The following is a 26,364-nucleotide window of genomic DNA, read 5'->3' on the forward strand; positions in this document are numbered from 1 at the left end:
CAAAGCCTCCACATCCTTCCTGTAATGTGGGGACCAGAACTGCGCACAGTACTCCAAGTGCGGCCGCACCAGAGTTGTGTACAGTTGCAACATGACGCTGCGACTCCTAAATTCAATCCCCCTACCAATAAACGCCAAGACACCGTATGCCTTCTTAACAACCTTATCTACTTGATTCCCAACTTTCAGGGATCTATGTACACATACACCTAGATCCCTCTGTTCATCCACACTATTCAAAGTCCTCCCGTTAGCCTTATACTCAACACATCTGTTATTCCTACCAAAGTGAATTACCTCACACTTTTCCGCATTAAACTCCATCCGCCACCTCTCGGCCCAGCTCTGCAACCTGTCTAAGTCTCCCTGTAAACTATGACACCCTTCCTCACAATCTACCACACCTCTGACTTCGGTGTCATCAGCAAATTTACTAATCCACCCAACTATACCCTCATCCAGATCATTAATAAGATCTAGATAGTTCTAGATAGAAGGTGCTGCCTAAGGAGACTTGGTGAGTTGTTGCAATGCATCTTGTAGATGGTACACACAGCTGCCAGTGTCTGTTGGCAGTGGAGGGAGTGGAAGTGGATGGGGTATCAGTCAAGCGTGCTGCTTTGCCCTGGATGATGTTGAGCTTCTTGAGTGTTGTGTCTGTACTCACCAGGCAATTGGAGAGTATTCCATCACACTCCTGACGTTTAACATGAAAGAGTGTTGACATGAATGGGTCTTTTTCTGGTTGGCAGAATGTAGTGCCACAGGGATCAGTGCTGGGGCTGCAACTTTTTACAATTTATATAAATGATTTATGTGCTGACAACACAAAGATAAGTGAGTTGTGAAGAGGATGTAAGGAGGCTTAAAGGAATATAGGTAGGTTAAGTGGGTGGACAAGAAACTTAATGAGAATACTGTGGGCTATGGTGAAATTGTCCATTTTCGCAATAAAAAAAGTTATCTCAATGGTGTAAGACTGCAGAGGGATCTGGAGTCTAGCACATTAATCACAAAAGGTTCATTTCCAGTTACAGCAAGCAATTGGGAAAGCTGACAGAATGTTATTGTGTGGAGGGAGTTGATTACATTGATTTTGCTTCAGTTATACAGGACAGATGTGAGATCGCATCTGGAGCACTGTGTACAGTATTGGTCTCCTTTAAGGAAAGATGCATTAGAAGCTGTTCAAAGGACATACTAGGCTTGTATCTGCTGCAGATCCTGAGGGGTATTGACAGGGTGGAGGTGGAGAGGATGTGAGAATATAGAACTGGGGGAGGTCACGGTTTAAAAATAAGAGGTCACTCATTTAAGAGAGAGAGATGAGGAGAATTTTTTTCTGAGGGTTGAGACTCTCTGGAACTCTCTTCCTCAAAAGTTGGTGGAAGCAAAACCTTTGAATATTTTTAAGGAAGAGGTAATTAGATTCTTGATTTAAGAAGAGGTGAAAGGTTATTGAGGATCGGTAAGAATATGGGCTTGAAGTTAAATCGAATCAGCCGTGATATTTTTGAATGGTGGAGCAGGTTTAAACGGCCAAGTGGCCTACTCTTGCTCCTTATTCGTATGTTCATACACGTCAGATCTCTCAAGAACAGTGGAAGCTAAACATGTGTTATCTCAACCTGTCCTCCTGACTCTGTCTGCTGTCTCTGTCTTCCCTTTAAAAAGATGTTGGTGAGCTGCTTTATAAATACAACTGAGTGACTTGCTCAGAGGGTAGCTCAGAGTCACCCGTACTGCTGTGGGCCTGGGCCACATACGTAGGCCAGACAGGGTAAGGGTGGCAGATTTCCTCCCGTAAAGCAAGGAAAGTGAAACAAATGAATACTTACAGAATTCTGATACTTTCACAAAATACTTCAGGGGATATTTATTATCCATCCTTATCTGCTAGTGTGAATGTGGCTGTGAGTCACCATCTTGAAGAGTGCTTTTCAGATTAAACTGAGGCTCTGTGTCTTGGGTGGGTGTAAAAGACTGCATGACTTGCAGAGCTGGCAGCTTCCTCCAGTATCCTGACTGATATTTAACATTGAATGAACAGCACTATCTGGTCATTTATCGCACGCTGTTTGTGGGATCTTGCTGTGTGTGTGTTGGTTATTGGAATTTTCTGCAGTATCAAATGTATCAGCTGGCTCAATCTGGAATGCAGTGCCCCGAGTTTATAAAAGTTGCTCTGTAGAAACCTAAAATAATTCTTTCCCTTTAAAATCTTCACACCATGATCAGCCAGGAGCTTAAAAGTTTGTTTCATGGGAAAATAATTTTAAAGGTTTTTTCCCCCTGATGGAGAGACCATATGCAGTATAACTACCAGTAAGTTTAGGGCTTAAAGAGTAGCAGCCCCCACTTTGTGGGTCCCCCCCTGGACTGCTCCTTTCCCCATGGTGGGGTCCACCATCCACACAGCTGTATTGCCGCTTTAAGCGGCTGCCCTCATCAACATGGCGGCCATGCTGAGCCGCGGCTGTGACCTCCTGTGGGCCGTGGTGCCGGCCCGGGGCCTGCGCGATGCCCGGGAGCCCCTGACCCGCTACATGGGCAAGGGCCGCAGGAGCAGCCGCCTGTTTGTCTGGGGATTCGCCCACACCGGAGCCCTGGGCCTCCCGCAGTTGCTGCTGCCCCACAGCCCGAGAGGGAGCCCCAGACAGAGTCAAGTGAGACCCCGGCGGCTGGAGCTGCAGCAGCGGGTGAGGGGGTGGGGGTGGGGTGTGGGGGTGGGGTGTGGGGGTGGGGTGTGGGGGTGGGGTGTGGGGGTGGGGTGTGGGGGTGGGGTGAGGGGGTGGGGGTGGGGTGAGGGGGTGGGGTGGGGTGAGGTGGGGGGGAGAGGGGGGGAGGGGGGGGTGGGGGAGGGGGGGAGAGGAGGGGGGGTGGGGGAGGGGGGGTGGGGGGGAGGGGGGGAGAGGAGGGGGGGTGGGGGGGGAGAGGGGGGGGGGAGAGGAGGGGGGGTGGGGGGGGAGAGGGGGAGAGGAGGAGGGGTGTGGGGGGGGTGGGGGGGGAGAGGAGGGGGGGTGGGGGGGGAGAGGGGGAGAGGAGGGGGGGTGTGGGAGGGGGGTGGGGGGGGGAGAGGGGGAGGGGGGTGGGGGGGGAGAGGAGGGGGGGTGTGGGAGGGGGGTGGGGGGGGGAGAGGGGGAGGGGGGTGGGGGGGGAGAGGAGGGGGGGTGTGGGAGGGGGGTGGGGGGGGGAGAGGGGGAGGGGGGTGGGGGGGGAGAGGAGGGGGGGTGGGGGGGGAGAGGGGGAGAGGAGGGGGGGTGAGGGGGGGGGTGGGGGGGGAGAGGAGGGGAGGAGGAGGGGTGTGGGGGGGTGGGGGGGGAGAGGAGGAGGGGTGTGGGGGGGGTGGGGGGGGAGAGGGGGAGGGGGGTGGGGCAGGGGTGGGGGGAGGGGTGTGGGGCCGGGGTGGGGGGAGGGGTGTGGGGCCGGGGTGGGGGGAGGGGTGTGGGGCCGGGGGGGAGGGGTGTGGGGCCGGGGTGGGGGGAGGGGTGTGGGGGCAGGGGTGGGGGTGTGGGGGGAGGGGGAGTGGGGGTGGTGAGGGGTGGGGAGGGGGGGTGGGGAGGGGGTGTGGGGGTGGGGAGGGGAGTTGGGGTGAGTGGGGTGTGGGGGGGCAAGGGGGAGCGGGGTGGGGTGTGGGGGGGGCAAGGGGGAGCGGGGTGGGGTGTGGAGGAGGGTGGGGGTTGTGGGGTGAGGTTAGGGGGTGGGGTGTGGTGGAGGGTGAGTAGGGAGTGGGGTGTAGGACAAAGAGGAGGGTGCTAAGGCAAAGAGGGAGGGGAGGCATCAAGCAGAAAGAGAGGGGGAGTGAGGAGAGGGAGTGGGGCGAGTGTAGGGACAAAGGGAGTGGGGGAGAGGGAGTGGGCAAACGGGGAGAGGGAGGTGGTGGGGAAGGGAGGGGGCAAGGGGGAGAGGATGGGGGAGATGGGAGAAAGAGGGGAATGGGGGAGAAAAGGGGACCAGAGGGACAGATCTGAAGGGAACAAGGAGAGGATGGGGGTTGGGCAGAGAAGAGAGAGGGGAGGGAGAGGGTGGAGTGAGGGAGGGAGGGAGTGAGGGGAGGGGAAAGGGGGGAGAAGCGGAGTGGGGGAGGGGAGCGAGGGTCGGGGGGAGGTGGGGAGAAAAGGGGTATGGGGGAGGTGAGGGAGGGGGGAAGAGAGGAGGTTAGAGGGAGGGAGAGGGAGTGAGGATGGGAGGAGGGGGAGGGAGGTGGGAGCGGGAGGGGGTAAGGAGGGAGAAGGGGTGGGGATGGGAGGAGGGGGAGGGATGAGTGGGGGGGGTGTGGGAGAGGGAGAAGGGAGGAGGACAGATGGGGGGAAGGGGGGAGGAGGAGGGGGAGATGGGGAGAGAAGGGGAGGGGGCAGGGGGCGGTGGTGTGCAGGGAGGAGGGGAGCAGGGGAAGCGGTAGGGGAGGAGCGGGTGGGGAGGGGCATGAGGGAGGGGCAGAGGTGGGAGGGGGAGTAGGGAGAAGGGTCAGAGGGGTGGAAACGGGGATAGAGTAAAGGGATGGGAGGAGGATGTGGGGAGGGGGCTGGTGGGGAGAGAGGTTGGAGTGGGAAGGGGAGGGGGGAGGGATGGAGAGGGGGGAGAGGAGAGGGGCGAGAAGGAGGCTGAGGTGGGGGGGGAGGAATGTGAGGAGGAGTGGGGCAGGGAGGGAGGTGAGGGGTGGGAGGGGGAAGGAGTAAGGGGGAGAGTGAGGTGGAGCGAGGAGAGGGAGAAGGGGAGGGGGTAGTGTGGGGAGAGAGGGGAGGTGGAGGCGAGGGAAAGGGGAGGAGGGGTGGGGGAGTGAGGGGACAGGGAGGAGGGTGGAATGAAGTGAAAGGGAGAGGGAGTGGGGAGGAGTGTAGGGGAGGGGCAGAGGAGGGAGGGATGGGGTGGAGATGGGAGGGAGAAGTGGGCAAGGAGGAGAGGAGAAGGGAGGGGGGTGGAAGAAGGTGTGTGAGGAGAGAGGAGGAGAGAAGGGGTGGGCAAGGGTTGAGGAGGGAGAAGAGAGAGAAGGGAGTAGGGAGGAGAGTGAGGGAGGCGGGGTGAGTGGGGAGGGAGGGGGTGCAAGTGGGGAGGGGGGAGAATGGGGGTGGAGAGGGGTGAGGGAGGAGGGGATGGGGTAGGATGGAGGGGGAGGGGGTGGGGAAGAGGGAGAGAGGGATAGGGGTGGGGGAAGGAAGAGGAGAGGGGGAAGGGGGTAGGGGAGGGAAGAGGAGAGGGGGAAGGGGGTAGGGGAGGGAAGGGGAGAGGGGTAGGGAAATGGGAAAGGAGGGAGATGGTGGAGCAGGGGAATGGAGGAGGGTGGGGAAAGCAGGCGGGAGTGAAAATGGGGAATGGGGAGGAAGGCAGGAAGTGTAAGGGACGAGGGCAAAGAGGAGTGATGGGGAATTATGGACTCGGAGACAGTGAGGTTGGGGTGGAGGAGGAGGAGGGAGAATTGGAGGGATTGAGTTAGAGATGGTGAGGTGGGAGTGCAGCGGATATCTGGATAAGGATGGGGTCCCCTCGCTGCTGAGACAGTGGGCAGTTGTGTGTGTGTGTGTGAGGGGGCGGGGAGGGTAGGTGAGGGTAGGGTTTGGTTTTCCTGTTGTGTGACCTGGTTTGATCAAGGATAATGATTACCCAGAGCTGATTTAAGATGGAGTACCCATACAGAATGAGCCCAGTTTACAAACACAAGAGATTGTGTTTCAATGTGTTGAAGGTTTAGTGTGGTGAATCCAAAGGAGAAATGTACAATACAATCCTTGTGTCTTTAATAGATCACATCTGCTGCTTGTGGCTATGGATTCACTTTACTGGCTTCACAAACCCGTGACATTACTAAGGTCTGGGGAATGGGGCTAAACAAAGATTCCCAGATTGGATTCCATCGGAGTCGGGGAGACAGAAGTGAGTTTTTTTTTGTGTGTATCCAATTCAATCCAATCAAGTCCAATTCAGAGTTCCAACAAGTTGAGACATTCCCAATCCAAGTTTACAAGACAGGGCTCTCATCGCCTGTCTTGGGCTTGATTTACATGATCCAAGCTGATCGGAGTAGGCGCAGCTCCTTCTCCAAGGCTTGATCTCATTTGCATCTTAGCCAAAAGGCCAAGATGGTGCTTTAGAAAATTGCTTCAAATGAAACCTCAGTGTAACCTCATGACTTCAAACAAGTGCAGCACATCAATGCTACACTTGATCTTAGCTAGGACAGGAGTGAGTTACTGAACCCCAACGTGGCTGTGTTTAGTGCTAATATGGTGTTGAGCAAGCCCTGGGATCATCTAGACAATCTCACCCAACCTTTTCACATGAGGAGGGGAGGGGCCCGGGGGGGGCTGCTATTTTCAAGTTTCTCTTGTGGGGCTAATTAGCAAGTTTCCAAAAGATAGTTGGGTACAATATTAAATTTCAATTTTAAACAAAGTTAGGTTTGGAGGGGAGGGTATGAAACTACACAAAGATGTGCGGGTTAGGTTGATTGGCCATGCTAAGAAATTGCCCTAGTGTCTAGGGTAGCGGAGATTAGAGGGATTAGTGGATATAATATGTAGGGATATGGGGTAGGGCCTGGGTGGGATTGTGTTTGGTGATTCCTTAGAGTGTAGAACTTTTTTTAATTGAGAAGATGTGTTTTTATAACAAAGATCTCTCCAGGGTGATGTGGCTAGTGATGTATGCGAGTGCCTTGAGGCTGGGAAGACCGTGATGTGGGACAGTTGATGTAAAACAGAGCTAAGACCTTCAGTATGAATATGAAAGCATGTCCTGCTCTCGTGAACATGTTACAGTGCTGTTATGAATCCTGTTTCAGCCAAGGGTTATGACTTTGTCCTGGAACCGTCACCAGTCCCGTTACCTCTGGAGAAGCCTCAGGAGACGCGTGTGGTTCAGGTGTCCTGTGGGAGAGCACACTCACTGCTGCTGACAGATAATGAAGGCGGTCTGTATCTCATAATTTAGCTTTTATTCTGTGCGTCATGGACAGGAGAGAAAATCAAACAGCTTTATTCTCTTGCTGTCTGTCTGTAAACGCAGCATTTTAATTTTTGAAATGCATTGCCATGTTTCCCAAGCATGTTGTGAAATCAATTTTGATTATTAGAAAAAACACAGAGTCCCTACAATGCAGAAAGTTTGCACTGACTCTCCGAAAGAGACTCCTATCCCAGCCCTCCCCTTCGCTCTATCCCCATATCCCTGTGTGTTTACCATGGCTGGCCCCCGCCTAATGTAATTGTAAAGTGACTCATAGCAAACTCTCTTTAGGATTAAATCAGAAGTATTGTTTATTCACAAACTCTGGCTAGACCAGGAGTATCGTGGTCAGTGCAGGGCGCCACATTTTAAGAAGGATGTCAAAAGCTGATATCCTGAGTCTGTAAAAAGTCTGACAACACCAGGTTTTAGTCCAACCTATTTATTTGATAATATTCTCACAAGCTTTCGAGGGGACAGCCTCTTCGTCAGGTGAATGGAGAGTTCTGGCCTCAGACAGAGCATATAAAGCACAGACAGTTTAGAGATTACTGATTTAAAATGCGAATCCTTACACCTAACCTGCTGTTCAAGACCTGAAGTGGCTGACAATGTGAGTGGTAGGAGCACTGATCACAGTTTAAAGAGATGTGTATTGTCTCCAGACAGTACAGTAAGTGAGGTTTTGCAAACCCAGGCAAGTCACGGGGGTTACAGATAGTGCGACATGAACCCAAGATCCCTGTTGAGACCGTCCTCATGTGTGCGGAACTTGGCTATCAGTCTCTGCTCAGCGACTCTGCGCTGTCGTGTGTTGTGAAGGCCGCCTTGGAGAATGCTTACCCGAAGGTCAGAGGCTGAATGCCTGAGTCTGCTCAGAATGACACTAATGATCTATTCAAGATTATCATTTAGACTCATGATGCAGCTCACTCCTGCTTGCTAGAAGCTACATATATTTGTATATAGACGTGTCCTTTGCATACAAACCAAAAAGGCTCAGACACCACACCTTTATTAAAATAAACAAAAACATGGAGGATAATGCATCCTGAAATATTTGTCATGGCAATGTTTTTGTCAACCAGAGCCAACCTACCAACCATTTAGCACACTTTCTTATGCAGTGTAAATTGTTGTCCCCTTTGAAATTTGGTGCTCTTGTGTCCTGATGAGTGCAAGATGAAAAGATTTGACATCATGTCTTTTCTTTTTAAACAAAGCTCAAGTTCTGCACCACCAAGCAACAATAAATATCAGATTGTTATATTATTGTCTGATTACTTATAATTTGATAGAGACTGCACAGTGGGAATTGGCAAAGTAGAGTTCCCCTCTCCAATCTTTGTACTTTGTTCTTTAGATATGAGTTTGTTCACCCTATCAGATGTAGGTGCATTTTGTTCAAATGTTGGTAGCTCATGTTGGAGTTTGTTTCTGTTATTTACAGTTTTCAGTATGGGAAACAATGCCTATGGCCAGTGTGGAAGAAGGATTGTGGACAACGAGATATATAGGTGAGCTCTCGTCTACCCCCAACCAGATCAAGTCCCAAACCTGACTGGGCAAGGATCAGTTGTCAGAGAAACCTAAACTTATTAGCAGGAAATGGAAGAGGGCGAACAATATCACAGAGGATTGTGTAAGAGATGTAATGGTAACTCCCAGCACAGACTCCCAGCTGGTACCAGACTTTTTTTTGGTTTTATTCCAATTCAATCAAATCAAGTCCGATCCAGAGCCCCAACAAGTTGAGACATTCCTGATCCAAGACAGGGCTCTCACCTTCTGTCTTGGGCTTGATCTACATGATCTAAGCTGATTGGAGTAGGCATAGCTCCTCTTCCAAGGCTTGATCTCATTTACATCTTAGCCAAAAGGCCAAGATGCCACTTTTAAAAATTGCTTCAAGTGAAGCTGAAATGTAACCTAATCCTTCCAACCAAGCACAGCATGTCAATACTATATTTGATGTGGAATGTCGGCGTTGGACTGGGGTAAACACGAAGAAGTCTCACAACACCAGGTTAAAGTCCAACAGGTTTATTTGGTAGCAAAAGCCACTAGCTTTCAGAGCGCTGCCCCTTCATCAGGTAAGTGGGAGTTCTATTCACAAACAGGGCACATAAAGACACAAACTCAATTTGCAAAATAATGGTTGGAATGCGAGTCTTTACAGATAACCAAGTCTTAAAGGTACAGACAATGTGAGTAGAGAGGGTTAAGCACAGATGAAAGAGATGTGTATTGTCTCCAGACAGGACAGTTAGTGAGATTTTGCAAGTCCAGGCATGTCATGGGGGTTACAGATAGTGAACCCAAGATCCCGGTTGAGGCCGTCCTCATGTGCGGAACTTGGCTATCAGTCTCTGCTCAGTGACTCTGTTGTGAAGGCCACCTTGGAGAATGCTTACCTGAAGATCAGAGACCGAATGCCTGTGACCGCTGAAGTGTTCCCCAACAGGAAGAGAGCAGTCTTACCTGGTGATTATCGAGCGGTGTTCATTCATCCGTTGTCATAGCGTCTGCATGGTCTCCCCAATGTACCATGCCTCGGGACATCCTTTCCTGCAGCGTATCAGGTAGACAACATTGGCCGAGTACCACAAGCCCACAGGTAACCTCACAATGCTCCACTTCTCCGGCTTCCACCCTAAATGTTAAAGAAGCCATTCCCCACGGACAAGCTCTTTGTATACACAGGATCTGCTCAGATGAGGAGGATCATAACAGACACCTCCACACGCTGAAAGATGCCCTCATAAGAACAGGATATGGCGCTTGACTCAGATCGACAGTTCCGACACAGCGCAGCGAAAAACCACACTGACCTCCTCACAAGACAAACATGGGATACGGTGGACTGAGTACCCTTCGTCATCCAGTACTTCTCCAGAGCAGAGAAGCTGCAGCATCTTCTCTGGCACCTTCAACACGTCATTGATGAAGACGAACATCTCACCAAGGCCATTCCCACACCCCCACTTCTTGCCTTCAAGCAACCACAACCTCAAGCAGACCATTGTTCGCAGCAAACTACCCAGTCTTCAGGAGAACAGTGACCACAACACCACACAACCCTGCCACAGCAACCTCTGCAAGACATGCTGGATCATCAACATAGGTGACATCATCTCACGTGAGAATCCCATCCACCAGGTACACGATACATACTCTTGCAACTTGGCCAGTGTTACCTATCTGATACGCTGCAGGAAAGGATGTCCCGAAGCATGGTACATTGGGGAGACCATGCAGACGCTACGACAATGGATGAATGAACACCGCTCGACAATCACCAGGCAAGAGTGTTCTCTTCCTGTTGGGAACACTTCAGTGGTCACGGGCATTCAGCCTCTAATCTTCCAGTAAGTATTCTCCAAGACGACCTTCACAACACACGACAGCGCAGAGTCGCGGAGCAGAGACTGATAGCCAAGTTCCACACACATGAGGACGGCCTCAACCGGGATCTTTGGTTCATGTCACTCTATCTGTAACCCCTATAACTTGCCTGGGCTTGAAAAATCTCACTAACTGTCCTGTCTGGAGACAATAGATGTCTTTTTAACCTGTGCTTAACCCTCCACTCACATTGTCTGTACCTTTAAGACTTGATTAGCTGTAAAGACTCACATTCCAACCATTATTTTGTAAATTGAGTTTGTCTCTTTATATGCCCTGTTTGTGATCAGAACTCCCACTCACCTGAAGAAGGAGCACCGTTCCGAAAGCTAGTGACTTTTGCTATGAATTAAACCTGTTGGACTTTAACCTGATGTTGTGTGACTCCTTGCTGTGGTGCCAGGGATACAGGTGGTACAGGTGAGGTTAGAATTTAGATTTTTTTTTCAAACTATGAGAGGGTTAAAGATTGAGCTAATGCAGTCTTGGGATTATGTTAAGGTAAACAGTGATTAATTATTCTGCTGCCTAACTAGGCTAGAAGTTTAAGTGAGTAATTATTGGGAAGGTTAGAAACATTTATTTATGCAGAGATTAGTTAGATTTATAATTCTCCAGCATGGGTTGTTTGTGAACTATTAAATTGCTAAAGAACATGAGGAAGCTACTGGAGAGTGGCTATTAACGGGGAAAGGGATTTTGATCCATTGCATTAGATTGGCTTTTTCAATTTCAATCATTTTTGGAATGAGCAGGCAAATTGGATTAGACTGCGTGGGATGTAGAAGGTTTTGAGAGTGAATGAGAGTTGGATTAGATTTGACAAAAGTCTGTGAGCGATAGGACGAGAATGATTGTGGGAGCTATAGAATTCGTTGATGTGTGTGTGTGTGTGAATGCTGGGGGTGGGGGATGGTGGTGGTGGTGGACAGCAGGGCAACAGTGGATGGTGAGGAGCCGATGGGTGGCAGGGTACTGGCAATGTAGAAGCATTTTGGGAGTGGGTGAAGTGGCCGGTGGGGAGATAAAGTTAAAGGGCTGGCGAGTTTCTTTACACGTGTTTAGCAGTAGTGTACATGAGCTCAAACGGCAGCGTGCACGCGTTTAAATAATAGTGTACGTGCCACAATATGTGGTGATGTATAATGATGTTACCTATAATTTGATGGTGCTACTGACACAGTAACATGTGGTGCTTCTCCCCATCCTGGTATTTATCCACTCCAAGGGGTTTTGTACGTCTGTCTGCAGTCAGGCTCTATTATAGCAGTGAGAGCCCACAGCTTTTTGTAAAATACAGAGCAGTCTTTAACTGTACCAACGTACATTATTTACCATGTACTGTTTTTTTTTCCCCAGTGGCAGCCAAATTATTCATCAGATTGAAGAATTGGATAACAATGTTGTTGAGGTGAGGTCTGAAATCTTGTTTTCCTCTAAATGTGATGAAAAGTTGAAAGTGCTTGTGAAAGACCACAGGAAAAAGTTATGAGAAACAGAATGAAGATTGTCAGTTTGTCATGTTTAAAATGGGTGCCGAGCACAACGTGATGCACCGTGACATTATTCTCTAGTTTGAGTTTGGCAGTAATTCCTTTTAAACGAAAGCGTCTGGAATTATGAAGTAGTGACACTCACTCCTTTCGCGTGACCCAGGACAGTGTTGCTAGGTTTAGCCTCTGAATAGAAAACTGAGGGAAGATTCAAGCCAGACATTCAAACTAAACCAGGCTGCAGTTTGTTCACTTGTGCAGGACTAACTTCCTAAATCTTAGTCCAGGCTCTTCCCAGCGCGGTGTGGCTCAGTCTGGATATATCTCCATATCATCTCTCACTCTCTGCTGTCAACTTTTGTCACACCCAGTTTCTTCAGACAGCTCATTAAAAAGTTAAACTTTATTCACAAGATGCTGGCTGGGTCAGCATTTTTTCTGCCCATCTTTACTTGCCTTTGAGAAGATGGTGGTGAGCTGTCTTCTTTGCCTGCTGCAGTCCAGTAGACACACCTGTTAGATAAGGAAATTCAGGATTTTGACCCAGCAACACTGAAGGAGAAGCTGATATATTTCCAAGTCAGAATGGTATGTGACTTGGAGGGGACCATCCACCTGCAGGTCCAACACTAACTTTATCCTTCTGGATGGTAGAGGTCGTGGGTTTGGAGGGTGCCGTCGAAGGAACCTTGTTAGGTTGCTGCAGTGCATCTTGCTGATGGTACACACAGCTGTCACTGTGCATCAGCTGGTGAAGAGTGTGAATGTTTGTGGATGGGATGCCAGTTGAGAGGGTTGCTTTGTCCTGGATGGTATCGAGCAGCTTGTGTTGTTGGAGCTGCATTCACAGGAGGTGAGTTACTGGCTGCAGGAATGCTAGCCTTTGACCTGCCCTTGTAACCATATGGCTAGTCCAGTTCAATTTCTGGTCAATGGTAACCCCTTGAAATGATAGTGGGGGAATTCAGTGATGGAAATACCATTGAACATGAAGGGGTAATAGTTAAATTCTCTCCTGTTGGAGACATTGCCTGGCATTTGTGTGGCACAAATGTTACTTGGCACTTGCCAGCCCAGGCTTGGATATTGCCCTGGTCTTGCTGCATTTGCTGATGGTAGTCATGATGTGGAGATGCCGGCGTTGGACTGGGGTAAACACAGTAAGAAGTCTCACAACACCAGGTTAAAGTCCAACAGGTAGCAAACACCACTAGCTTTTGGAGCGCTGCTCCTTCGTCAGGTAAGTGGGAGTTCTGTTCACAAACAGGGCATATAAAGACAAACTCAATTTACAGAATAATGATTGGAATGCGAATCTTTACAGCTAAACAAGTCTTAAGGTACAATGTAAATGAAGAGAGGGTTAAGCACAAATTAAAGAGATGTGTATTGTCTCCAGACAGGAAAGTTAGTGAGATTTTGCAAGTCCAGGCAAGTTGTGGGAGTTACAGATAGTGCGACGTGAACCCAAGATCCCGGTTGAGGCCGTCCTCATGTGTGCGGAACTTGGCTATCAGTTTCTGCTCAGCGACTGTGCGCTGTCGTGTGTGCCGTGAAGACCACCTTGGAGAATGCTTCCCCGAAGATCAGAGGCCGAATGCCCGTGACCATGCAGACACTACAACAACAGGTGAATGAACACCACTCAACAATCACCAGGCAAGACTGTTCTCTTCCTATTGGGGAACCCTTCAGTGATCACGGGCATTCGGCCTCTGATCTTTGGGTAAGCGTTCTCTAAGGTGATCTTCACGGCACACAGCACAGCGCAGAGTCACTGAGCAGAGACTGATAGCCAAGTTCCGCACACATGAGGACGGTCTCAACAGGGATCTTGGGGTCATGTCACACTATCTGTAACCCCCGTGACTTGCCTGGACTTGCAAAATCTCACTCACTGTCCTGTCTGGAGACAATACACATCTCTTTAACCTGTGCTTAACGATCTCTCCATTTCCATTGTCGATCACTTTAAGACTTGATTAGCTGTAAAGACTCACATTTCAATCATTATTTTGTAAATTTAATGCCTTTATATGCCCTGTTTGTGAACAGATCACCCACTCACCTGACGAAGGAGCAGTGCTGCGAACGCTGGTGGCGTTTGCTACCAAATAAACCTGGTGTTGTGAGACTTCTTACTGTATTTGGACATGGATTGCTTCAGATGTGTAATCAGCGAACATCCCCACTTCTGACCTCATGATAGAATGGAGGTCATTGGTGAAGCAGCTGAAGATCATGGGTCCTGGGACTCTAACCCTGAGGAACTCCTGCAGTGATTCCTGAAGCTGAGAGGATTGGCTTCCAACCGCCACAACCATCTTCCTATGCGCTTGGTATGACTCCCAACTAGTAGAGGGTCTCCACCTGATTTCCATTAACTCCAGTTTTGCTCGGGCTCCTTGATGCCATACTTGGTCTAATGTTGTCTTGGTACCAAGGGCAGTCATCACTCTCACCTCACCTCTGGGATTCAGCCCTTTTGTCCATGTTTGGACCAAGGCTGTAATGAGTTCAGGAGCTGAGTGACCCTGGTGGAACACAAACTGAGCGTCCCTGAGCAGGTTATTACTGAGCAGGTGCTGCTTGATAGCACTTTTGATAACTTCTTCCATCACTTTACTGATGATCGAGAGCAGACTGATGGGGCGGTAATTGGCCAGGTTGGATCTGTCCTGTTTCTTGTGTCCAGGGCATACGTGGAGAATTTTTCACATCACCGGCTAGATGCTGGTGTTGTAACTGTACTAGCACAGCTTGACTAGGGCTGCGGCAAGTTTTGGAGCACAAGTCTTCAGTAGTATTACCGGGATATAGTCAGAGCCCATAGACTTTGTAGTTTCCAGTCCCTTCAGCCACTTCTTGATATCACATGGAGTGAATCAAATTGGCCAAAGACTTTTGATGCTGGGGGATCACTGGAGGAGGCCGAGATGGATCACCCACTCGACACTTCTAGCTGAAGATTGTTGCTAAAGCTTCAGCCTGATCTTTTGCACTGATGTGCCGGGCTCCCCCTTCATTTGGGGATGGGAATATTTGTGGAGTCGCCTACTCCAGAGTTGTTTAATTGTCCATCAGCATTTACACTTGGATGTGACAGAGCTTAGATCAGATCTGTTGGTTGTGAAATTGTTTAGCTCTGTCTATCACTTGCTGTTTATGCTCAGCAAGCAGTCCTGTTTGGTAGCTTCCCCAGGTTAGCACCTCACTTTTAGATACGCCTGATGCTGTTTCTGGTTTGCCCTCCTGCATTCTTCATTGAACCAGGCTTGGTGGGAATGTAGAGTGGGGGTGGGGGTATGTAGGGCCATGAGGTTACAGATTCTGCTGCTGATCACCCATGGTGCCTCGAGGTTGCCTAGTTTTATGTTACTAGATCTGTTTGAAGTCTATCTCATTTAGCCTGGTTGTATTACCACACAACACGATGGAGAGAATCCTCAATGTGAAGGTGGGACTTGCCTTCCCGAGGTGGTTGTTCCTACAGATACTGCTGTGGGCAAATGTACCTGTGGCATGCAAGTTGGTAAGGATGAGGTGAAGTATGTTGTTTCCTTCACTATCTGTCCCAGGATCAGTCTAGTAGTTATGTCCTTTAGGAATAAAATCAGAAAATGCTGGAAAAGCTCAGCAGCTCTGGCAGCATCTGTGGATGTTGAATGTAATCTTCAGAACACTTTCGGACTGTGCCAGCTCAGTCAGTAGTGGTGCTGCTGCCCAACCCCTCTAGCTGGTGGACGTTGACACCCCCAACCCAGAGTACATTCTGTGCCCTTACCCCTCTCAGTGCTTCCTCCAAGTGATGTTCAACTTGGAAACTTGGAGGAGGTATGGATCTACCAACTGAGGGGTGGTAACCAATTACAGGCTTCCTTGCCTATGTTTGACCCGGTGCCATGAGCCTTCATGGAGTCGATATTGACGGTTCCCCGGGCATCTCCCTCCTGTCTGTATAAGCACTGTTTGCCACGTGTGGTGGGACTGTACTATTGGTGGATTGGATATACCCAGGAATTGTCTTTGGTGGTGTCTGGGACATTGTAAGGTATAATTTAAAACAATGTTACTGTCATGTGTATTGAGATGCAGTGAAAAGTATAGTTTCTTGCACGCTATACAGAAAAGCATACTGCTCATAGAGTACATAGGGGAGAAGGAAAGGATAGAGTGCAGCATGTATTGTTACAGTCATAGTTAGGGTGTAAAGAAAGATTAGCTTGACATAAGGTAGGTCCATTCAAAAGTCTGGTTGCAGGGAAGAAGCTGTTCTTGGATTGGTTGGTATGTGATCTCAGACTTGTGTAGCTTTTTCTCGATGGAAGAAGGTGATAAAGAGGATATCCAGGGTATGTGGGGTTCTTGATTATCCTGGCTGCTTTTCCGAGGCAGTGGGAAGTGTAGATACAGTGTCAATGGATGACGGCTGGTTTGTGTGATGGACTGGGCTGTGTTCACAACCCTTTGTAGTTTATTGTGATCTTGGTTAGAGCAGGAGCCATACCAAACTGTGATGCACCCAGAAAGGATGCTTTCAGTGGTGCATCTGTAAAAAATTGGTGAGAGTTGTTGTGGACATGCCAGATTTCTATAGGTTCCTGAGAAAGTTGGTTGGATTTCTTAACTATAGCATCGACATCAAGGGACCAGGGAAGGTTGTTGGTGATCTAGAAACTTGAAGCTCTTGACCATTTCCACTTCATCCCCATTGATGTAGACAGGTGTATATCCTCCACTACGCTTTCTGAAGTTGATGACTATCTCCTTCATTTAAATAACTCGCAAGCAATGATCTGATCAGGATACCCATTAGCCTGCAGCATAGTTTTGCTCCCTAATTCAGTATCAAGCTTATATGGTGAGCAGATGGCTTTGGGCCATGGTTGCCAGTAAGGTCAATCTTAAATAGTGTGTTCAGTATTACACTAAAAACCAATCCAAGATCATTGAGGCTCACAGTATAGCTCATACACATGTGTTAGAAGCTCTATATATTCTCACATACGGCGGTGGGGGGATGTTAACCTCTACCACCTAGTAAGCAGCTGAGAACACCACTACCTGCAAGTCACTCAGCACCCTGCCTTGGAAATGTGTTGCTGTTCCTTCACTGTCACTGGGTCAAAATCCTGAAAGACTCTCCCTAACAACACTGCGCAGTTCAAGAAAGTGGCTCACCACCACCTCGAGCTGCTGGTTATCTTTCCAGCTGTGTTCACATCCCATGAATGATTGAGAAAAACACAGTCTGTTGTAAGGAACTGAAACATCCTGGCAAGATCAGTTCAGTCATCTGGAGTAAGAAGAAAATGTAACACAGCTCCAGGATAGAAGTACCAGATGCCTCAAATATCTGAAATGGAAATCATTCATTCCCATTCTTTTAAATGTTTTCTGTACAGTATTGTATTGGAGTTCTGACGCAGTGGGATGAACATTGTTTCTCTCGTTTGCAAGCTGTTCACACCGTCCGTGTGCTGTTGGTGATTTTCAGGTTACGTGTGGCCAGGATCACAGCCTCTTCAGAACAGAGAAAGGCGAAGTTCATTCTTGTGGCTGGGGAGCTGATGGCCAAACGGGTGAGAGTACCTTGCTGATGGTTCTACCGCAGCTGTTTCTTTCCAAATTTCACTCAGCAACTTGTGTTAGAATCCCTACACTGCAGAAGGAGGCCATTCGGCCCATCAAGTTTGTATCGACCACAATCCCACCCAGGCCCTATTCCTGTATTTACCCTGCTAATCCCCCTGACACTAGGGTTAAATTAGCATGGCCAATCAACCTAACCCACACATCTTTGGAATGTGAAACCCACTCAAACACTGATAGGTTCAAATAAACCACCAAATCCAAACATTTATTTATTAGCTTGTTTACAAAACTCTTTGAAGGTGACGGAACAAGTTGATGAGGCTGATTAAAAGCAGGCAGAATCCTGGGCTTTTTGGAGAAATGGAGAACAAAAGCCAGCAACTTCTGATGAATTTGTATAAAACACTGTTTAAGCTCCAACTAGAGTACTGTGTTCAGTTCTAGACACTGGACTTTAGGAAGGATATTAGCACCTTAAGACTGCAGAAGAGATTCATTAGAATATTAATGTAAACATTTTCATCCTGGTTTCAAATTCCTCCATGATCATTGCCCCTCCCTATTTCTGTAATCTCCTCCAGCCTCACCCTCTGAGATACCTGGGTTGCTGTAATTCTGCTTTCCAATTTTAATCACTACACCATTGATGGTTCAATTCTGAGACTCCAAGCTCTGGAATTTCCTCGCTAAACCTCTCCACCTTGCTACATTGCTTTTCTCATTTTATACATCCCTTAAAACCTACTGCTCTTTTCAGGCTTTTGGTCAGTTTCCCAATATCTCCTTGTGTGACATCATATTTTGTGATGTAATGCTGATGTTAAACACCTTGGGGCATTTTATTACTTTCAAGTTGCTATATAAATCCAGGTTGTTGTTGTACCTGGCATGAGGTTATGTGAAGAGATGGGGAAGCAGGGATTGGTCTTGGAACTGGTTAGGTGTACTGAAGGAGGAACAAAGAAAATTACAGTACCTTACAGGCCCTTCATCCCTGTAAGCCTGCACCGACCATCCTGCCCCTCTAAACCAAAACCCACTATCCTTCAAGCAACTGTATCCCTCTATTCCTACGCTATTCACGTATTTGTCCAGATGCTCCTTTAAAAGTCACTATCATGTCTGCTTCTGCTACCTCCCCCAGCAGCGAGTTCCAGGCACCCACCACCCTCTGTGTAAAAAAAAACCTTGCCTCGTACATCTCCATTAAACCTTGCCCCTCAGACCTTAAACCTCCTGGGAAAAAGCTTCCGACTATCCACTCTGTTCACGCTCTTCATAATCTTGTAAATTTTTATCAGGTCGCCCCTCAACCTCCGTCATTCCAGTGAGAACAAACCAAGTTTCTTCAACCTCTCCTCATAGCTAATGCCCTCCATACCAGGCAACATCCTGGTAAATCTTTTCTGTACCCTCTCCAAAGCTTCCACATCCTCCTGGTAGTGTGGTGACCAGAATTGAACACTATATTCAAAGTGCGGCCTAACTAAGGTTCTATAAAACTGCAACATGACTTGCCAATTTTTAAACTCAATGCCCCAGCCAATGAAGGTAAGCATGCCATATGCCTTCTTGACGAGGCAGCATGGTGGCACAGTGGTTAGCACTGTTGCCTCACAGCACCAGCAACCTGGGTTCAATTCTGGCACCGGGTCACTGCCTGTGTGGAGTTTGCAAGTTCTCCCCATATTTGCGTGGGTTTCCTCCGGGTGCTCCAGTTTCCTCCCACAGTCCAAAGATGTGTGGGTTAGGTTGATTGGCCATGCTAAAACTGACCCTGGTATCAGGGGATTAGCAGGGTAAATATGCGGGGTCGCGGGAATAGGGCCTGAGTGGGATTGTGGTCAATGCAGACTCGATGGACCAAATGGCTTCCTTCTGCTCCACAGGGATTCTATGACCACTTTCTCCACCTCCACATTGCCACTTTCAGTGCCCTGTGTACCTGTACACCCAGATTCCTCTGCCTATCAATGCTCTTGAGGGTTCTGTCATTTACTGTATCTCCCATCTGTATTAAACCTTCCAAAATGCTTATCCTCACATTTGTCTGGATTAAACTCCATCTCCCATCTCTCCGCCCATCCTCTGGCCATGCTAAACTCTCCTTCAGTGTACCGAAACAGGTGCCAGAGTGTGACAACTGGGGGATTTTTAACAGTAACTTCATTGCAGTGTTAATGATGGCCTAATTGTGACACTAATAAATAAACTTTAAAGCACAGAAGGGGCAGTTTAGTTGATGGTTCAGAATCATTAGGCTTTTTAGAGTAGATTGGGTTAAATTTGTTTGAAAGCAGAGGGATATAGTTTAAATCAGTAAAGTAGTGAAAGAAAGAGAAATATTTTTAGGCAATACATTAGATGCCTTACAAGAGATGTTAATTTTGTGAAATTCACTAGGTTTTGGGAAGATTCCATCAGATTGAAAAGTGGCCACATGATGTGACGGAGGCAGGAAACCAGCTTGGAATCATGGATTTCCGGCAGTGCAGAAGGAGGCCACTCAGCCCATTGAGTCTGTACCTACTCTCTGACAGAGCATCTGACCCAGTCCCACTCCCCTATCCCTGTAGCCCCCCACATTGTAAGAAGTCTCACATCACCAGGTTAATGTCCAACAAGTTTATTTGGTGGCAAAAGCAAAAGTGGCTGGTGCTACCAAATAAACCTGTTGGACTTAAACCTGGTGTTGTGAGACTTCTTACTGTGTTTACCCCAGTCCGACGCCGGTATCTCCACATCATGACCCTGCACATTTACCATGGCTAATCTACCTAACGTCTTGGAAAACTAAGGGTAATTTAGCATGGCCAGTCCACCTAACCTGCACATTGATGGGCTGAGAGAGGAAATGAGAGCACCCGCAGACACGGGGAGAATGTGCAGACTCCACACAGTCACCCAAGCGGGGAATTAAACCTGGGTCTCTGGTGCTGTGAGGCAGCAGTGCTAGTCACTGTGCTGCCTTGATGTCTGTCCTGGGGAAGATGCTAAGATCATTAAGAGGTTATAGCTGGGCTATAACCTTGAGAAACTCAAGGTAACTGGGAGGAGCCAGCATGGTTTTGTGAAAAATCATGTTTAACTAATAGAATCATACAGCGCAGAAGATGCCCTTTGGCCCATCAAGTCTGCCCCAACATGTGAGAAACATCTAACCTCCCATCTAATCCCATTTACCAGCACTTGACCCATAGTCCTGAATGAAATGGTGGGCCAAGTGCTCAGCATGTGCTCTTTAAAGGATGTGGGGCAACTCACCTCTACCACCCTCCTGGTAGCACATTCCAGACCTTCTGGAATGATTTCAACAAAAACAACCCAAGCCTATCCAACCTCTCTTCATAACTTAAATGTTCTGTCTCAGGCAGCATCCTGGTGAATCTCCCCTGCACCCCCTCCAGTGCAATCACATCCTTCCTATAATGTGGCGACTAGAACTGTACACAGTACTCCAGCTGTGACCTCATCAAAGTTTTATACAAGTCCAACGTGACGTTGCTGCTTTTGTAATCTGTGCCTCAATTGATAAAGGCAAGCGTCCCATATGCCTGTTCCACCATCCTACTAACATGCCCTTCCATCTTCAGAAATCTATGGACAAACACACCAAGGTCCCTTTGTCCTGTCATTCATTGAATACTTCCTTGTCAAATAATTCCTTCCAAAGCATATCACCTTATACTAATCAGGGTTAAATTCCATCTGCCACTTATCTGCCCATTTGACCATCATGTCTATATCTTCTTGTAGCCGAAGACATTCAGCCTCACTGTTAACTGTCCAGCCAATCATTGTGTCATCCACAAACTTACTAATTCAATTCCCCCACATAGACATCTATGTCGTTTATATAAATGATGAACAGTAGGGGGCCCAGCACAGATCCCTGTGGTATTCATTGGACACTGGCCTCCAGTCACTAAAGCAGACATCTCTCATCATTCTGTCTCCTACCGCTAAGCCAATTATTAATCCAATTTGTCATGGTCTCAGTGGAACAAGCCCTGCTTGCATTCACTCTATCTGTACCCATCAAAATCTTATACACCTCTATCAAATCTCCCCTCATTCTTCTACACTCCAGGGAATAAAGTCCTAACCTATTCAATCTCTCTCTGTAACTCAGCTTCTCAAGTCCCGGCAACATCCTTGTGAACCTTCTCTGCACTCTTTCAACCTTATTTACATCCTTCCTGTAACTAGGTGACCAAAACTGTACACAATACTCTAAATTCAGCCTCACAACCTTACCATAACACTCCAACTTTTATACTTGATACTCCGATTTATAAAGGCCAGTGTACCAAAAGCATTTTTTACGACCTTTTAGGGAATTCTGTACCTGTATTCCCAGATTGCTCTGTTCAACTGCGCTCTTCAGAGTCCTACCATTTACCCTGTACGTTCTACTTTGGTTTGTCGTTCTGAAATGCGTACCTCACACTTGTCTGTGTTAAATTCCATTTGCCATTTTTCAGCCCATTTTTCTAGTTGGTCCAAATCCCTCTGCACGCTTTGAAAACCTTCCTCACTGTCCACTACACCTCCAATCTTTGTATCATCAGCAAATTTGCTGATCCAATTTACCACATTATCATCCAGATCATTGATATAGATGACAAACAACAATGGACCCAACACTGATCCCTGTGGCACTCCACTAGTCACAGGCCTCCACTCAGAGAAGCAATCCTCCACAACCACTCTCTGGCTTCTTCCATTGATCTAGTGTCTAATCCAATTTACTACCTCTCCATGCATACCATACATAGAGAAGGAAACAAGAGAGTGCGGAATGTAGTGTCACAGTCATAGGTAGGGTGTCAAGGAAGATCAGCTTAATACGAGGCAGCTCCATTCAAAAGTCTGACAGCAGCAGGGAAGAAGTTGTACTTGAGTTGGTTGGTATGTATCTTCAGACCTTTGTATCTATGATCTTTCCTGACAGAAGAAGATGGAAGAGAGTATGTCCAGGATGCATGAGGTACTTGATTGGGCTGGCTGCTTTTCTGATAGTGGGAAGTGTAGATAGAGTCAATGGATGGGAGGCTCGTTTGCATGATGGATCAGGCTACATTCACAACTTTTGTAGTTTCTTGCGGTCTTGGGCAGAGCAGGAGCCATACCAAGCTGCGATGCAACCAGCAGGGATGTTTTCTATCGTGCATCTGTAAAAGATGATGAGAATCGTAGCGGATATGTCAAATTTCCTTAGCCCTCTGAGAAAGTAGAGACATTGGTGGGCTTTCATTAACATAGTGTCGGTGTGGAGAGGCCAGGACAGGTTGTTGGTGATCTATGCACGTAGAAACTTGAAGCTGTCAACCATTTCCGCTTCATCCCAGTTGATGTAAACAGGGGCATGCCCTCCTCTACACTTCCTGTAGTCTTGTTGACGTTGAGGGAGAGATTATCGTTACCCCGGATTCTCTATCTCATTCCTATACTCTGTCTCGTCATTGTATGAGATTTGACTCACTACTGTGGTGTCATCAGCAAACTTGAAAATTGAGTTGGAGGGGAATTTGGCCACACAGTTATAGGTGTATAGCAGGGGGCTGAGGGCACAGCCTTGTGAAGCACTGGTGTTGAGATGTTGTTGCCTATCCTTACTTACTGTGGTCTGTGGGTTAGGAAGTTCAGGATCCAGTCACAGAGAGTGGGGCTGAGCCCCAGGCCATGGAGTGGTCTAATGGTTTAATTACATGCTCTAGATTTTTATCCTAGCAGTCCAATCCTAACTTTTTTTTCAGCCCCATTTCTCTTTGAATGATAACTTTCCCAATCTTTTTTTTCACCCCTGTCAGTGCTTGCTCCCCCCAGCTCTGGAAATAAGAGGTAAATATTGCTGAGTGTCCACAAGTTCACCTCTACCCTGGCGCCTGTAGAAAGCTTTTCATTGTCTTCATTTAAAGAGTGAATTGTATTTAAAAACGAGAGGAGCTCACCTTGATCATTCGTTATTTAGGAATTGGTCACTATGGTATCAGCTGTAAACCAACCAAGCTGGCGGGAGACATTGCTGGGGTCAATATCGTACAGACAGCAACATACGGAGACTTCTGCTTAGCTGTATCCAAAGACGGGGATCTTTTTGGCTGGGGCAATTCTGAATATCTTCAGCTTTCTGCAGTTACTGAGGCCACACAGGTACAGAAATCCTCTATCCAGGAAAAGGCGGTGAGATCTCCAGTATTAATACATATACATAGGGATGGTGTGTTAACACAACAGCAGCACGGAGTGAAGGTCACCTGTTTGGCCAGAGCCTGTGCTGAATTTTAATTTTGGCCCTGGCCAATTTCTGTCACTCTGGGCTATCTCATTTTCATAGTATTGAAACCACATGATAGAGCAGATGAATGTGGGGCTGGAGAGATGAGGGCGGTTTAGATTCCTGGGAAACTGGAATTAGTTCTGGGGGAGATGGGACGTGTCCGTGCCAGACTATTTGCACGTAAACAAAGCTGTGACCAATATGCCTTACGGGTTGATTTGATGATACTGTTGGGAGAGATTTGACCAACTTGGCAGAAGGGTGAGAGGTAATGCTAGAGGGGAATGCACAGCATGTGGGGAAAGACAGATAGTACTAGAGTAGGAAATAGTAAGGTAGGTTCAGCATAACAAACAAAGTCTAAACTAAGGTTTAGGTGCATGTATGTATTTGATTTATTATCGTCACGTATTAACATACAGTGAAAGGTATTGTTTCTTGCCTGCTTATAAAAACAAAGCTTACCGTTCATAGAGAAGGAAACGAGAGAGTGCAGAATGTAGTGTTACAGCCATAGCTAAGCTGTAGAGAAAGATCAGCTTAATGCGAGGTAGGTCCATTCAAAAGTCTGACAGTAGCAGGGAAGAAGCTGTTCTTGAGTTGCTTGGTACGTGACCTCAGACTTTTGTATCTTTTTCCTGAAAGAAGAAGGTGGAAGAGAGAATGTCCGGGGTGTGTGAGGCTCTTAATTATGCTGGCTGCTTTGCCGAGGCAACGGGAAGTGTAGACAGAACCAGGCTGGTAGATATGTGCAGTCTGGTAAGTAAAGATACAACCAAGTAGAAACATGAAACAAAAACAGAAAAGATTTGACAGCATCTGTGGAGAGAGAACGGATCCAACGTTTTGAGTCTAGATCACCCTTGGTCAGAGTTGGAAATACGATATTATGGAAATAACAGGGACCTGGCTCAAAGAAAGGTTGGACATGGATAAATGTTCCTGATACAAAGTGTTCAGGAAAGAAGGGAGAGGAGGAGGGGTGGTGCTACTGGTTAAAGAGAGCATGGTTGTGGATGGGGCTTTTTCTGAATGGAGGTCAGTCACCAGCGGAGTGCCTCAAGGATCTGTTCTGGGACCCTTGTTGTTTGTCATTTTCATAAATGACCTGGATGAGGAAGTGGAGGGATGGGTAAGTAAGTTCGCTGATGACACGAAGGTCGGTGGTGTTGTGGATGATCTGGAAGGATGGCAAAAGTTGCAGCAGGACATAGATAGGATGCAGGACTGGGCGGAGAAGTGGCAGATGGACTTCAACGCGGATAAATGTGTAGTCGTCCATTTTGGCAGAACCAACGGGATGAACGAGTACACTATCAAGGGCAGAAGTCTGAGTAGTGTTGAGGAGCAGAAGGATCTTGGGGTCCGGGTCCACAGGACTCTTAAATCGGCCTCGCAGGTGGAGGAGGTGGTCAAGAAGGCGTATGGTGTACTGGCCTTCATTAATCGAGGGATTGAGTTTAGGAGTCGGGAGGTAATGCTGGAACTTTATAAGACCCTTGTCAGGCCTCATTTGGAGTATTGTGCGCAGTTCTGGTCGCCTCACTATAGGAAAGATGTAGAAGCTATTGAGAGGGTGCAGAGGAGATTTACAAGGATGTTGCCTGGACTGGGAGGCATGCCTTATGAAGTTAGGTTGAGGGAGCTGGGACTCTTTTCCCTGGAGAGACGAAGGTTGAGAGGCGACCTGATAGAAGTTTACAAAATGTTGAGAGGAATAGATAGGGTGGACTCTCAGAGGCTATTTCCCCGGTTTGAAATGGTCGCTACGAGAGGACACAGATTTAAGGTGCGGGGAGGGAGGTTCAGAAGTGATGTTAGGGGTAAGTTTTTCACTCAGAGGGTGGTGAGTGAATGGAATCGGCTGCCGTCAGTGGTGGTGGAGGTGAACTCGCTGGGGTCTTTTAAAAGACTTCTGGATGAGTATATGGGGTTTAATGAGATTGAGGGTTATAGATAGGTCTGTAGGTAGGTAGGTGATGTGATCGGCGCAACTTGTGGGCCGAAGGGCCTGTTTGTGCTGTAGTGTTCTATGTTCTATTACAGTGCTGGAGAGAGTTGATGTCCCAGAGGATTCAAGGTGGGTGGATCGAGAATCAGAGGGCACAGGTTTAAGGCATTTGTCAGAAGTACAACGGAGACATAGAATCATAGAATCCCTGTAGTGCAGAAGGAGGCCATTTGGCCCATGGAGTCTGCACTGACCACAATCCCATTCAGGCTCTGTCCCCATAATTCCACTTATTTATCTGCTGATCCAACACTAAGGGGCAATTTACCACGGCCAATCGACCTAACCTGCACATCTTTGGACTGTGGGAGGAAACCAGAGCACCCAGAGGAAATCCACTCAGACATGGGGCGAATGTACAAACTCCACACAGACAGACAGTGACCCAAAGTTAGCATTGAACCTGGCTCCCTGGTGCTTTGAGGCAGTAATGTTAATCACTATGCTGACATGAGAGTTTTTTTCACAGAGCGAGTGGTTAGGATCTGGAACACACTGCCTGTGACTACAGTGGAGGAAGGTTCAATTGAGACATTTGAATCTGAAAAGGAAATATTTGCGGAGCTGTGAGAGTAAAGGCAGGGAATTGGCACAGGGGCGAATTGCTCCTTTAAAGGAACAATGTGTTATCCTAG

At 47.9% G+C, this 26,364-nt stretch overlaps 1 protein-coding gene across 1 annotated transcript in view; it reads left to right on the top strand.

The window, feature by feature from the left end:
- The first annotated feature begins 2,441 nt into the window (after positions 1 to 2,441).
- Positions 2,442 to 26,364, top strand: part of rcc1l (RCC1 like) — a 39,592-nt gene continuing 15,669 nt past the window's right edge. Inside the window, exons 1-7 of the mRNA XM_080210437.1 lie at positions 2,442 to 2,699; positions 5,742 to 5,871; positions 6,779 to 6,907; positions 8,393 to 8,459; positions 11,707 to 11,758; positions 17,338 to 17,422; positions 23,410 to 23,591. Of these exons, the coding sequence (XP_080066563.1) occupies positions 2,454 to 2,699; positions 5,742 to 5,871; positions 6,779 to 6,907; positions 8,393 to 8,459; positions 11,707 to 11,758; positions 17,338 to 17,422; positions 23,410 to 23,591 (891 nt within the window). The 5' untranslated portion in view covers positions 2,442 to 2,453. The remainder of the gene's footprint in view (positions 2,700 to 5,741; positions 5,872 to 6,778; positions 6,908 to 8,392; positions 8,460 to 11,706; positions 11,759 to 17,337; positions 17,423 to 23,409; positions 23,592 to 26,364) is intronic.

This window comes from Carcharhinus amblyrhynchos, chromosome 23 (assembly GCF_965287045.1).
Source record: "Carcharhinus amblyrhynchos chromosome 23, sCarAmb.v2.hapA, whole genome shotgun sequence".
Classification (NCBI taxonomy): Eukaryota; Metazoa; Chordata; class Chondrichthyes; order Carcharhiniformes; family Carcharhinidae; genus Carcharhinus; species Carcharhinus amblyrhynchos.